Source organism: Pseudophryne corroboree, chromosome 11 (assembly GCF_028390025.1).
Source record: "Pseudophryne corroboree isolate aPseCor3 chromosome 11, aPseCor3.hap2, whole genome shotgun sequence".
Taxonomy (NCBI): Eukaryota; Metazoa; Chordata; class Amphibia; order Anura; family Myobatrachidae; genus Pseudophryne; species Pseudophryne corroboree.
This window is the reverse complement of record NC_086454.1, coordinates 65,742,540-65,755,706: the sequence shown is the minus strand read 5'-3', so window position 1 is coordinate 65,755,706 and position 13,167 is coordinate 65,742,540. Positions and strand designations below refer to the sequence as shown.

Below are 13,167 nucleotides of genomic sequence, written 5' to 3'. Positions count from 1 at the left end.
ACAAGCATAACACCCAGCGCATGAAACCCCTGTCAACGAGTATGACACCCTGAGCATGCACCCTGGCACCGTGCATCGAACCAAGAGCATGAAACCCCTGCCAACGAGCAGGTAATTTAAAAGTAATTAGAAGCCTTACTGTAGGACTCAATGTGTAATGGGCATTACGGTGTGTTGTATACTATATCACGGGCATTGTGGTAATGGTTAGCATTACTGCCTCACAGCACTGAGGTCATGGGTTCGATTCCCACCATGGCCCTAACTGTGCGGAGTTTGTATATTCTCCCCGTACTTGCATGGGTTTCCTCCGGGTACTCCGGTTTCCTCCCACAATCCAAAAATATACTGGTAGGTTAATTGGCTCCCATCAAAATTAACCCTAGTGTAAATGTGTCTGTGTGTACATGTGATAGGGAATATAGATTGTAAGCTCCCTGGGGCAGGGACTGATGTGAATGGACAAATATTCTCTGTAAAGCGCTATGGAATATGTGTGCGCTATATAAATAACTGGTAATAATAATAATAATAATAATAATAATAATGTGGCATAATGTCTCAGGGTCATTGCAGTGTGTGGCATAATGTATCACGGATATTGTAGTGTGTGGCATAATGTATCACGGACATTGCGGTGTGTGTCATAATGTGTCACAGGCATTACGGTGTGTGGCATAATGTGTCGAGTGCATTATGGTGTGTGGCATATTGTGTCATGGGCATTATTGTGTGTGGCATAATGTCTAAGGGCCATTGCAGTATGTGGCATAATGTATACTGGGCATTACTATAAGGAGGAAAAATGACAAATAATGTAAGGGGCATGAATCAGGATTATTTTTTTTCCTGTGGCGGCCAGGGTCTGGGCATGCAGGTTGCAAAACTGAGGTATAAGGCACTAACGTGCGGTGGGGTGAGACAGGTGAGGCAGAGTCTTTACTGTCATACTAACATTTGCACCAGAGTTTTGACTGTATCAAGTATATAAAAAATAAAAAGAATATGTTAGAAATATCTTCTTTGCATTATTCTAATAATTTTATAGCCAAAACTCTGGAGTAAAAAGTCTATGGCAGGGGAGGCAGTGCCTCACCTGCCTATCTTTTCCACACATCTCTGATCAAAACTTATCAAACTTCCAGGAGTTTATACTGCTGCACCTGTGTATAATGCCCAGATGTACGCTTTTGCTCATAAATTGCATGTAAATCTGGCTCTGGGGCTAGCCAGTGCCTCCTGAGCTATTTAGCGCACCGCACGTCCTTGGTATAAGGTAGTCTTTTCCTGCAATGCCATACCCCTTTATGCAAAGCCACGCCCATTTCAGCAAGGCCATGCCTCTTTTTTGTGGCATGCGCAAATTCATCACATTACTAGTGACAATTATGGAAGGTGGGGAAGAAGGGAGGCGACAGATAATGTTTTGGCTTGGAGGAGAAAAATTCTAGTTACGCCCCTGATGGGAGGTATTACAAACTGAAAGTCCAGGAAATTGCGAGGATAAGTGGATCATTTATACAAGGGGCTCAATAGATAACACAAATATTAATGGGGAAAGGGGGCTCTCCTGTCTAGTGCCATCAGAAATTTGAAAGGGATAGTAAAGGAAGCCATTACTAAATATTCTAGCTGAAGGGCCATTCTAAAGGGCTAAAATAGAGCAAAGAGTGTTTCCTTGGAGTCTGAACTTGGATAATATAACCCCAATGGAGACGGTTGAATACCTTTTCAGTGTCAAGAGAGAGAAGGAGAAGTTGTGACTTAGTATGTGAAGTCCATCCAACTAGATCCAAAACTCTATAAGCATTATCAGGAGACTGGCGGCCAAGTACAAATCCCACTTCGTCTGGATGTATCAGTTGTGGGAGTAAAGGGTTTAGGCGATTAGCTATTAGTTTGGTGTAAATTTTTAAATCTGTATTAAGGAGAGCTATAGGTCGCCAATTCTTGCAGTTAGAGGGGGTATGGGTTGTATGGGTCGTTGGGTCGACACAACTTAGGTCGACAGTAATTAGGTTTACCACTGAAGGTCGACATGGGTATTAGGTTGACATGGGCATTAGGTCAACATGTACTAGGTTGACAGGTGAAAAGGTCAACATGCGTTTTTGGACTTTTTTTGGTGTCGTTTTCTTTGTGAAGTGACGGGGAACCCCAATTAGTGCACTGTGGCCCCTAGCGTGGCTCGCTTCGCTCATTCCCAGGTTACCGTTCCCAATTGTAGTCCACGTGGATCGTAAAGTATGAAAAAGTACAAAAAATTTTTTTAAAATATGAAAAACTCATGTCGACCTTTTGACCTGTCGACCTAGTACATGTCAACATAATGCCCATGTTGACCTAGTGCATGTCGACATAATGCCCATGTCGACCTTCAGTGGCCGACCTAATGATTGTCAACCTAAGTTGTGTTAACCTAACGACTGTATCCTGTCAGAAGGATCCTTACCGGGTTTTGGGATAGTCACAATTTGAGCTTCAACCATTTCCGCTGGGAAAGACCCAGTGCTGGAAGAGTGCCTGAAGAACAGAACTGTCGAAGGAGGGGAAACGACCTCGCTGAATTCAGAATAAAAAGAGTTAATAAAGCCATCTGGGGCGGGAGCCTTTCCTTTTGTCAACTGCCTAATTACAAGTTGTATCTCCTCCAGAGACCAAGGGACGTTCAAAGATGCCAGGCTATCTTCATCAAGGGAAGGAAGAGGGAGGCTGTCCAGAAATGAGCAGATAGTAGCAGCGGAGAGCTGGGAAATAGAGGAATCCTTATGCAGATTAAACAGTTTAGCGTTAAACTCTGAGAACTGGTTAGCAATATCAAGGGGATTGAGATACTGTTTACCTGAGGGGCAATGAGACATTTGATGCAATTGCGGGCCTGCCAACCGCGAAGCTTACACGCTATTAGTCGAAAGGCCTTATTCCCAGCTGTGTAAAATTGTGGAGGCAAGCAAGGGCAGAGTGCATGCAGAGAATAAAGAGCTTCTGAATCCGATTTCTCACTTCCTCAAGATTTTTACGGAAAGCTCTAGTGGGATGGGCCTAATTCTGAGACTCCAAAGACTGGAGGGTCAACTCTAAGTCAGCCTGTAGCTTTCTGTTGCAAACCTTGTGTTGAGCAATCTTCTGAATGATATGCCACGGAGTACTGCTTTCTGAGCACACCAATAACTGAAACAAGAAGTATCATCTGGGGAGTTAGTTTGCATGTATAATGTCAGAGAATCAGTAAGGGCCTTTAAAGACTCAGGATCAGTTACTTGGTATTCTGGGAATCACCAGGGAGGAGCAGGAGGGAAATGCCGACCTATATCCCAGGCCCATAAAACAGGAGGATGATCGGACCATATAATAGGAAGGATTTTAATTTTCTGAGTATATTGAAGAACCCTCTTCTTATATTGAAGAACCTTCAAAAGAATAAGATCTATCCTAGAATAACTATTATGCACAGCAGAAAAAACTATAATCTCTCTCTTCAGGGAAGTGCACCAGGCATCATACAAGCTGAACGCCGCAAGTAGTTTCCTAAAAGCAAGGGAAGGGCCCATATCTCTAGGGGAGTAATGATGACCTTGGGGAGAGGACTTATCCAATTTAGGGTCAAGAACTAAATTAAAGTTGCCCAATAGTATAAGCGCTCCCTGTCTAACTTTATTTATTTCCTCTCTAGGGGATCTCAAAGAAAGGGAATTTGGCGGGCATTAGGGGCATATAAAGAGACCAGAGTAACCATAGTATCATCTACAGTACCTATAAAAATGAGATACAGACCATTTGTATCTTTAAATTGCCGGTGCAAGGTAAAGGGGGTATTCCTGTGAAATAGTAAAGCAACGCCATTGCCTTTGGGAGGGCCATTAGCGATATAACATGTGGGGTATCTATGCTCTTTAAAAGCAAGGGGCACTGAGGAGGACAAATGTGTCTCCTGAAGGGCCATAATATGAGCTTTATATCGATTGAATGTAGAAAGGTCCAATCGCCGTTTATATGGGGAGTTAGCGCCTTTGACATTAAAAGAGAGGACCTTAACCATCAAGTAATGTGAGGAAATGAGAGTATGGAGATGCCTTAGGTGTACCTGTCACAAAAAAACTGAGTGGAGGGATAGAGAGAAATAAGAAAAAGGAAGGAAGAACACAGGAAAAAGTTAAAGAACCCAAAAGGCCCAGTATATATGAGTTGGAAATGTGTCAGTCTCCTCCAAAATCGAGGCTCCGACTTTTAGCGGACTACCAGGCCGCAGCCCACGGGAGAGCAGGTGACCCGCCCCGTCTCCGCGACTGGTACCAGCCTACTCTAGGGGGTCTCAGATGACCTGGACAGCGGGATCAGATTCCCTAGAACGCCAGCAGCAGGAGATCTGTTAAGTGCAGGAGGAGAGCACTGTCCCTGCACGTCTGCCTTTGATGGCTGCTAGGCCATGCCCCCAGTAGTTAATTTTCCAATACATAGTAGTGCCTTAGTTAATGTATTCCCCATAGTAGTATACTAGTTTATTTTATTAACATTAGTAGTGCTCTAGTTCATATTATGTCACATTGTAGGGCTGCCAATTCATATTATGCAACACAGTACCCCCAATTCACATTATCACATAAAGAGTCCCTAATTCCTATTACACCACATTACAGTGTACCCACTTCCTATTATGCTACACTATAGTGCCTCCACTTCATATTGTGCCACACTACATTGCCCCAGTTCATGTTTATGTAATATTTATGTAATATTATAATGTCCTCCAGTTCATTTTATACCACATTGCAATGAGCAGTTCCAGGGGCATAACTAATTATATTGTAGGCTCCAAGGCAAAAGTTTGTAAGGTCCCCTGTGTACCAACCAATTGTGGAAAATGTTTAGAACACCTATAACTGGGAAATGGAAGGTGGGCCCCTATCAGCTCTGGGCCCCATAGCAGCTGCACTTCCTGTACCTATGGTAGCTACACCCTTGATGCAATCTACTTCTGCGTAAAGAGGTTGCCCATACCAAACAACCAAGATTCCTGGACTTCATACTGATTTCTTGTCTGGTGATCACAACGACCATCAGATAACTGAGGGCCTAATTCAGGATGGAACGCAGGTACGATTGTGTTCGCATGCTAAAGCCCTGTGAAGTGTGCGCACGTTCAGCACAGCAGCCGCAATGCGCATGCCACTGTGACCAGAAACATGGCAGGTAGCAATCTGCCTTTGCAGCTAGGCTGAGTAGGCAGAAGGCTACCCTGAACATGCAAAAGCATCACCGTCGTGCAATGCTTTCACATTTTTATTTTTTTTGTGGGGGAAGGGGGGTGGGGGGGTGGGGGGCTGGATCCGGCGTGTGGGACAGACTTGCCCAGTGCTGGGAGTCCACCTGCATGTCAGTGTAGTGGTGCATAGATGTGTGATTTGATCTTGATGTGCCAGGCAGGGTGTAATAGGGCCTCTTTAAAGTCCTTTATTTATGTTTTATAATTCTTTTATGCAATGGCTAGAAGGGGGAGGGCTTACTATAAAAGGCTGCCTTCTCCATCAGCCTCCATTGACAGTAACCCCCTTGATCTTTTGCAGTGTAATGCAATATCACAATCTCCAATGCTTTTGATGAATCAACCTACCCTGTACCAGCATTTAAAACTTCAACCCTGGTACTCTGTATAGACTCTTTACCGTCAAAATGTTCCTAAAAAACTGCCCACTCTCTGAGCAAATATATTTCAAACACTTAATCTCCACCCTATGCATTCCCAACCTCCTTTTCACTACCATCAATTTGCCTCTCTGCTCCCATAACATAGAAACATAGAATTTGACAGGAGATAAGAACCACTTAGCCCATCTAGTCTGCCCCTTTTTTTATCCTTTAGGTAATCTCAACCCTTTTTTGAACCTTAATTCTTTGTAAGGATATTCATATGCCTATCCCAAGCATGTTTAAATTGCTCTACAGTTTCTGACTCTATGACTTCTGATGGGAGACTAATCCACTTATCCACTACCCTTTCTGTGAAGTATTTTTTTTCCTTAAATTTCCCCTGAACCTCCCCCCTCCAGTCTCAGTGTATATCCTCGAGTTCTAATACTTATGCTCCTTTGAAGAATGTTTCCCTCCTGAACTTTGTTAAGACCCTTGGTATATTTGAAAGTTTCTATCATGTCCCCCCTTTCCCTTCTCTCCTTCAAACTATACATGTTAAGATCTTTTAGCCTTTCCAGGTAAGTTTTGTGATGTAGGCCATGCACCATTTTAGTTGCCCTTCTTTGTACACTCTCTAATGTATTTACAGTATATCCTTCTGAAGATATGGTCTCCAGAAATTGACAGTATTCCAGATGGGGCTGTACCAATGACCTATACAATGGCATTATTACTTCTTTTTTCCTGCTACTGATTCCTCTCCCTATGCAAAACCATCTGACTTGCCTTTCTCATTGCTTTGTTGCATTGCTTTCCTGCCTTTAAGTCACTTGAAATAGTGACTCCTAAATCCCTTTCCACCTCAATAGTTTCCATTATAGTACCCTTGATACTATATTTAGCCTTTGGGTTTTTGAGACCCAAGTGCATGATTTTGCATTTTTTAGCATTAAACTGTAGTTGCCACATTCTTGACTATTTCTCAAGCCTACCTAGGTCATCAATCGTTTGTTTTACCCCTCTCGGTGTGTCTACCCTGTTGTATCATCCGCAAAAAGGCATACATTCCCTTCAATACCATTTGCAATGTCACCAACAAAGATATTAAAGAGAACTGGACCAAGTACAGATCCCTGGGGTACTCCACTAGTAACATTTCCCTTCATAGATTGCACTACATTTACTACAACTGTCTGTTTCCTATGCTGCAACCAGGTTCTTATCCATTTAACTGTTTTATAATCCACCCCCACGCTTTCAAGTTTATTTAGCAGTTTGTGATGTGGGACAGTGTCAAATGCCTTACTAAAGTCTAGATATGCTACATCTACAGCTCCCCCTTGATCTATTATTTTCATCACAGAGTCAAAAAAGTAAATAAGATTTGTGTGGCATTATCTCCCACCAGTAAATCCATGCTGTTTTGGATCATTTAAGTTGTTTGATTTAAGATAGTCCACAACTCTTACTTTTAATAGTTTTTCCATTACTTTCCCTACTACTGATGTAAGGCTTACTGGTCTGTAGTTACTTGCTTCTTCCTTGCTTCCACTTTTGTGCAGTGGAACTACATTTGCTCTTTTCCAGTCCACTGGAATGACACCTGTATTTAGTGACTAGTTAAATAATTCTGTTAGAGGTGTAACCAGCACATCTTTAGCTTTTTTAGTATCCTTGTTTAACCCATCTGGCCCCATTAATTTATCCACTTTTAGTTTTGAAAGTTCTGTTAGGACCTTCCCCTCTAAATGTACTTTCATCTACCTTATTTTTATGAATGTCCTTGCAACTTAACTGTGGCCCCATCCCTTCTCCTTCTGTAGTAAATACTGAGCAAAAATATTTAGGTGATCTGCTATTGCCTTGTCTCCCTCCACCAAATGCTCACTCTCTGTCTTAAGTCTTATCATTCCTCCATTTGATTTTCTCCTTTCACTTATATACTTGAAAAACATTTAGCCCCCTTTATCTACTGACTGGGCTATTTTCTCCTCAGCTTCTGCCTTTGCACGTCTGATCACTTTCTTAGCATCCTTCTGTCTGTCAAGATACACCTCTTTGTCGTTATTATTTTGAGTCTGTTTGTATTTCCTAAAAGCCATCTTTTTTTGCTTTCACACTAGTTTATACTTCTTTTGTGAACCACACTGGCTTCTTTTTCCTGGTGCTTTTCCTAACCCGTTTGATACAAAGGTCTGTTGCCCATAGTATTGCACTTTTCAGTTTTTCCCACCTCTCCTGCACTCCTTCCAAGTTCCTCCAGTCCACCAATGAATCACTTAAACATCTCCCCATTTTTGCAAAGTCAGCATTTCTAAAGGAGTTGGATCCTGTCATTATACTAAACCATACTGCTTGATGATCACTGGGTCCCAGGTGCTCACCCACATATATGTCTGATATCCTGTCACCATTTGTAAGAATTAAATCTAATATTGAGTCTTTGCGAGTGGGCTCCCTCACCAATTGCTTGAGAGATGCTCCCTGTAAGGAATGTAGAAATTTGCCACTTGTAGCTGAACTTGCAAAAGTCCCCTCCCAATTTACATCAGGTAAATTAAAGTCTCCCATGATTATGACTTCTCCCTTTAAAGCCATTTTAGTGATGTCCAACAATTGATTCCTGTCCAAATCCTGCCCCTGGCCTGGTGGTCTATAAATCACCCCAATGCGAATAATGTCCTTCTCCCTGGTTTCTATGGTGACCCAAAGTGCCTCAGTTTTAGCTTAAATATTTTGGATTAAAGTAGCATTTATGCTTTTTTCACATACATTGCTACCCCTCCTCCTATTCTTCCCATTCTATCCATCCTAAATAAATTGTATCCTGGTATAGCTATGTCCCAGTCATGATTCTCATTGCGCCATGACTCTGTAATTGCCACAAAATCCAGGTTATCCCTTGTCATTATCGCAATTAGCTCTGAAATTTTGTCTCCTAAGCTCCTAGCCTTTGCACACATAGCTTTAAGAATTTTGTCTGTGCATCTGTTATTAATAGCCATGTCCAGACAGTACAAAATAAATTACAAGTTTAAAGTTTAAATTACCTGTTTGGTGATGTTGCTCAGTGTTTGGTTTTTTTTTTTTTTAACTAATCAGGAATCACACTCTGTCCTTTTCACCACAACTATACCTCACTAAATGTAAAGATATAGTACACCTGACCACAAATGGCCAAATGATCAAAGGAGGTAAACACCACACAGCATGCAATAATAAACTATGTTTCACTGAGCAACTTCCCCACACATGCAATGCCAATTACAAGCCAATCATTACATCAAAAAACATACATGAGTTTGCATAAGTGAGAACTGTAGTGAGCAGATTGGGGATGTCTTTTCATAGTTTAAAAAGACAGATAACATTGGTACGGAATCTGAGAATTCAGATTCCGTATCCAGCAGCCCATTCTTTACTAACTAATCTTGGCTTTTCCACTTACTTTAAAGGTAAAATAGACATCACAAAACCATGATATCTCCTCTCAGAAAACCCATTTCCCCCACCCATCCCTTTCTTACGCTCACCTTGCCACCCCCAGCTTCAGTTATCCTGTAACATAGACTAAGAAGATCTCTATTCTCCCCTCCTCCACGCTCTAAGTCTGTTCCCTTGACCTTATTGTCGTCCAACTGCTCCTCTCCATTTGCCCTACTGATTGCCACCAGCTAGCTCACTTCTTCAACCTGTTCCTCTACATAGTAATTTTCCTCTCTGCAGTTAAACGTGGCCTACATTATCAAAGCAGATTACACACATATCTCTCCCTAACCTCTGACCCTTCTTTCTTATCCCATGTGTCTTGCTGCCTTGTCCAACTGGATGTCCCAACTCTGCCATAAATGCATTATGTCTAAATATTAGCTTATTACCTTTCCCCTTCCAGTGACCCTATGCCTCTATCCATCACCCTTACAGTTGGTGACATCTCATTACCATAGCCTGCTGCAGTCTCTTTGTCATCATTGATTTCTCCCTCAGCTTCATCCCACACATCAAGTCCCTCTTACAGTTGTGTTGCCCTCTCCTTCACAACATAACTAAAACTAGACCCTTTCTCATAAAAACATCTGCTCTGTTCACTTGTCTCATGCATGGACTATTGCAATCTTCTCTTTGCTGGCTTATGACTCCTGTGTCACTGCAGTCTCATCCCCTTGGTGTCTATCCAACCCCATCCCATTGTCTTCAGCACCATCCCCTGTGTCTCTCCAGTTTCCTCCCCTTCTTTGTCTCTCCAGGCTCATTCCCCTCTCTGTATCCCCAGCCTCACTCCCTCTGTGTCTCTACATCTCCAGTCTTATCCCCCTATATGACTCTCCAACCTCATACCCCTCTCTGTCTCTCTATCTCCAGCCTCATCCCCCACTACTCTGTTTCTCCATCTCCAGCCTCATCCCATTCTGTCCTAATCTCCAGTTACATCCCCCTCTCTGTCTCCAGCCTCATGTCTCTCTCTGTCTCTCCCTCTTAAGTCTCATTCCCCCTTTACTGTCTTTCCATCCCAGCCTCACCACACACTCTGTATCTCTATTACAGCCCATCCCCTCTGTCTCTCCATCTCCAGCCTCATCCCCCTCCCTGTTCTCTGCAGCTACAGCAACCCCTCCATTCATGTCTCTCTGGCTCCTCTGACCTTCAGCGACATGATGTCACACACAAAACAATATATATTATTGTGCTGAATGCCGTGCTCCTCCTTCATGCCTGTGCCCTGCATTATACACTACAGCATCACAGGCAGGGCAGAAGGCAGCAGTCAGAACATGTACTCAAAGTACCTGGATGCCCACCACTGGGATGACATTTGGTGGCAGTAGTGTGTCTCCCCTATTTCAAATTTGGACTGCGCTGCAGCCCCACCTCTGCAGCCGCCACTCGTGCCCACTAAAAGTGTTCCCCTTGTACCCCATTTTCGCCGTGCCTGGTGTTCACTCTACCCACTAGACAATTAACAATTCTGTAATCTACATTGTCTACCTCCCATGTCAACCTGTATTCCATTGCACTTACCTTCTCCAATTGCATTGTCTCTTTTGATTGCAATCTCTTGTGAACAGGGTGCTCATTACCTCCTGTCTTACATCTGTCCTACTTGTACCTATTATGTTTTATGATGCAATTTTATTTAGCTGAGTGTTATTTTGTTGTGCTCACTTTATAATATTTTTTTATACTTTTCTTTTTTTCATACTTTTCACTGTGCATGAGCAACTCAATATTCTATATGTATCATGTCTTGTTATTATGCTTTATTTTTACTGAAGTGTTTACAGTGACTTGTAAATGTATTCAACCCCTTACAAAAGTGAACACAATCTGTCTGTATTACAAATGATACTTATACAGATTGTTCCAAACAGTATTTTCTATTGCAAACCAGTAGGTTTTTACATTCTGAAACTCATAGTTACTCCATACCTACTCTCCTGAAAATCGGGTGGTACTCCCGGCCACCTGTAAAAGTGGGAATGTCTCCTGCAACTTTCTCGTACCCCCCGCACCCCGCAACTTACCCCTGCAGCCGCCCGCACCTGCCCACACTGAGAGGAACAGTGGGCAGGCTAATAACATGATTTTGCTCCCCCCCCCCCCCCCCCCACACACACACACATGTAGGCATTGTATTTGTATAGCTGGGGCAGGGTCACAATGACATGATTGAATCTCCACGCCCACGGATCGCCCCCTTTTACAGAGACCCGCCCCACGGTGAACTGACCTGGCTGCTCTCTCCGCTTGTATAGGTACTTAACCCATTTCCCAGATATTTATTTTAAAGTGGTGATGATTTGTAAATTTGTGGCACTAATTTCTGTAATCTATTGGATCCTAAATAATGGGTGTCCTAATAACTTGCCACTTATAGCTTCTGTATATTATTTTCTCTTTGCCTTAATTGTCAATAATAAATAAATAACATATATTGATTTAGACTTAAATGAAAAATAATTTACCCATTTACCATAACAACTTTTACCATCCTTTCCGAGAGAGTAACCATGCAGACAGCTACACACAGCATTGCCGTGAATCACTTTGCAGCCTTGATCACACATTGCAGATAAACAGTTCAAAGAAAAACCTGTGACAAGAAAAACAGGTCAGTCTCATTATATTGTGCTCTGTACAGTTCCACACAACTCATAAACATATGTCCATACATGCCTACTTCTGAAAAAGCATTTCAGGGAGATTGTGAAAGTAACACCTATCAGCGCGGACATGTACTGCTACATCAGAGAGGCGTGTCATGAAAATGACTTACATCCAAATGTAAATGAGCGCCAAAATTATACGTCTTTTACACCGCACAAATAACCCGGTATCGACCCGGCATATTGCCAGGTCGACACGGATCAGCGTGCGGTGTAAAAGGGGCATAGCCGAAATCCCGGGTCGCCTGAGTTCAACCCGGGACTAAAGCAGTGTTATACCCAGGTTGAATACCGGGTCAGTTGCTGCGTAAACGGGCTCCCTGGTAACCCGTTTACTACAGCAGGGAGAGGCGGCGCGGAGATGATCTCATCTCCCAGCGCCGCCTCCACCTCCGCCCCCGCTGCCGGCTCCGCCCTTCGCTGCTATGGCAACCCGCCTGGCATATTGCCAGGTCGGGGAAGCCAGCAGCAGCGGCCAATGCCGGATCCCACCCGGGAAGGACCCGTTTCCAATTCCTAGGTGGGATCCGGCATTGGCAGTGTGAAAGGGGTATTAGTAAGATCTATTTGTTGAGGAAAAGACAATGATATTTTGCAGAATTTGTTGGTGTATTGTGTTTTACAAGAGGTTCCATATACTGTAAGTGGCCATAGGGATCATTGTGCCTTATAATCAATACAAGGAAATGGCAATAATGATCCCATTTGAATGTATGTAGCTCTGATTTCTTTTCCCCCCAACAATGTAATAGCTGCATAATGGGTAATCAGGGAGATTGTTGGACTTTTCAGGGAGTGAGGGAGATTGCTGCTATTTCAGGGAGTCTCCCGCAGAATGAGGGGGAGTAGGCAACTATGCCGTCTGGTCTCAACAGTTGCCATGATAACATTTGTAGGCTAAATGCCTTTAAGTGACATAATTCTTGTTATGTTCAAATTAGAGAGAAAAATTAAACCAACTAATAAAGAAATGATTCTGTCAGCAATCATATAGCTATACTGTAAATCCTGTGGATAGAAGGGGCTTGTGAAGTGGATGTAAGTGTGAAAGCTTCTCCGTGTAGCAAGCCACCTTCAGTCGTGCATAGGCACAAAGTGTCGGTCTGTACAGTGCTACATGAGGTCACAGATGGAGCTTGGGATGGATGGATACCAGCGTGAAGGCCCCGGTGTGCACATTGCACATCTGCTAAACACAGAGGGTCTAATTCAGATGTGGTTGGAGTTGCTTTTGCTGCAGCAGTGATAGCACTAATATGGTAATGAAGAAGGAGGCATCACACCTCCTGCCGCATTACTGATCCAAGCTACGTCCAATGGGGTCACACAAGCTGGCCATTGCAAGAGCTGCCAAGAGGCCAGGAACTCTCCA

At 43.1% G+C, this 13,167-nt stretch overlaps 1 protein-coding gene across 6 annotated transcripts in view; it reads right to left on the bottom strand.

Moving 5' to 3' along the window:
* Window positions 1-13,167, bottom strand: part of VWCE (von Willebrand factor C and EGF domains) — a 188,689-nt gene that overhangs the window by 116,528 nt on the left and 58,994 nt on the right. For all 6 annotated transcript variants that reach the window (XM_063944373.1, XM_063944368.1, XM_063944369.1 and 3 more), the window contains exon 5: window positions 11,603-11,722. In XM_063944373.1, coding sequence (XP_063800443.1) covers window positions 11,603-11,722 — 120 coding nt within the window. The remainder of the gene's footprint in view (window positions 1-11,602; window positions 11,723-13,167) is intronic.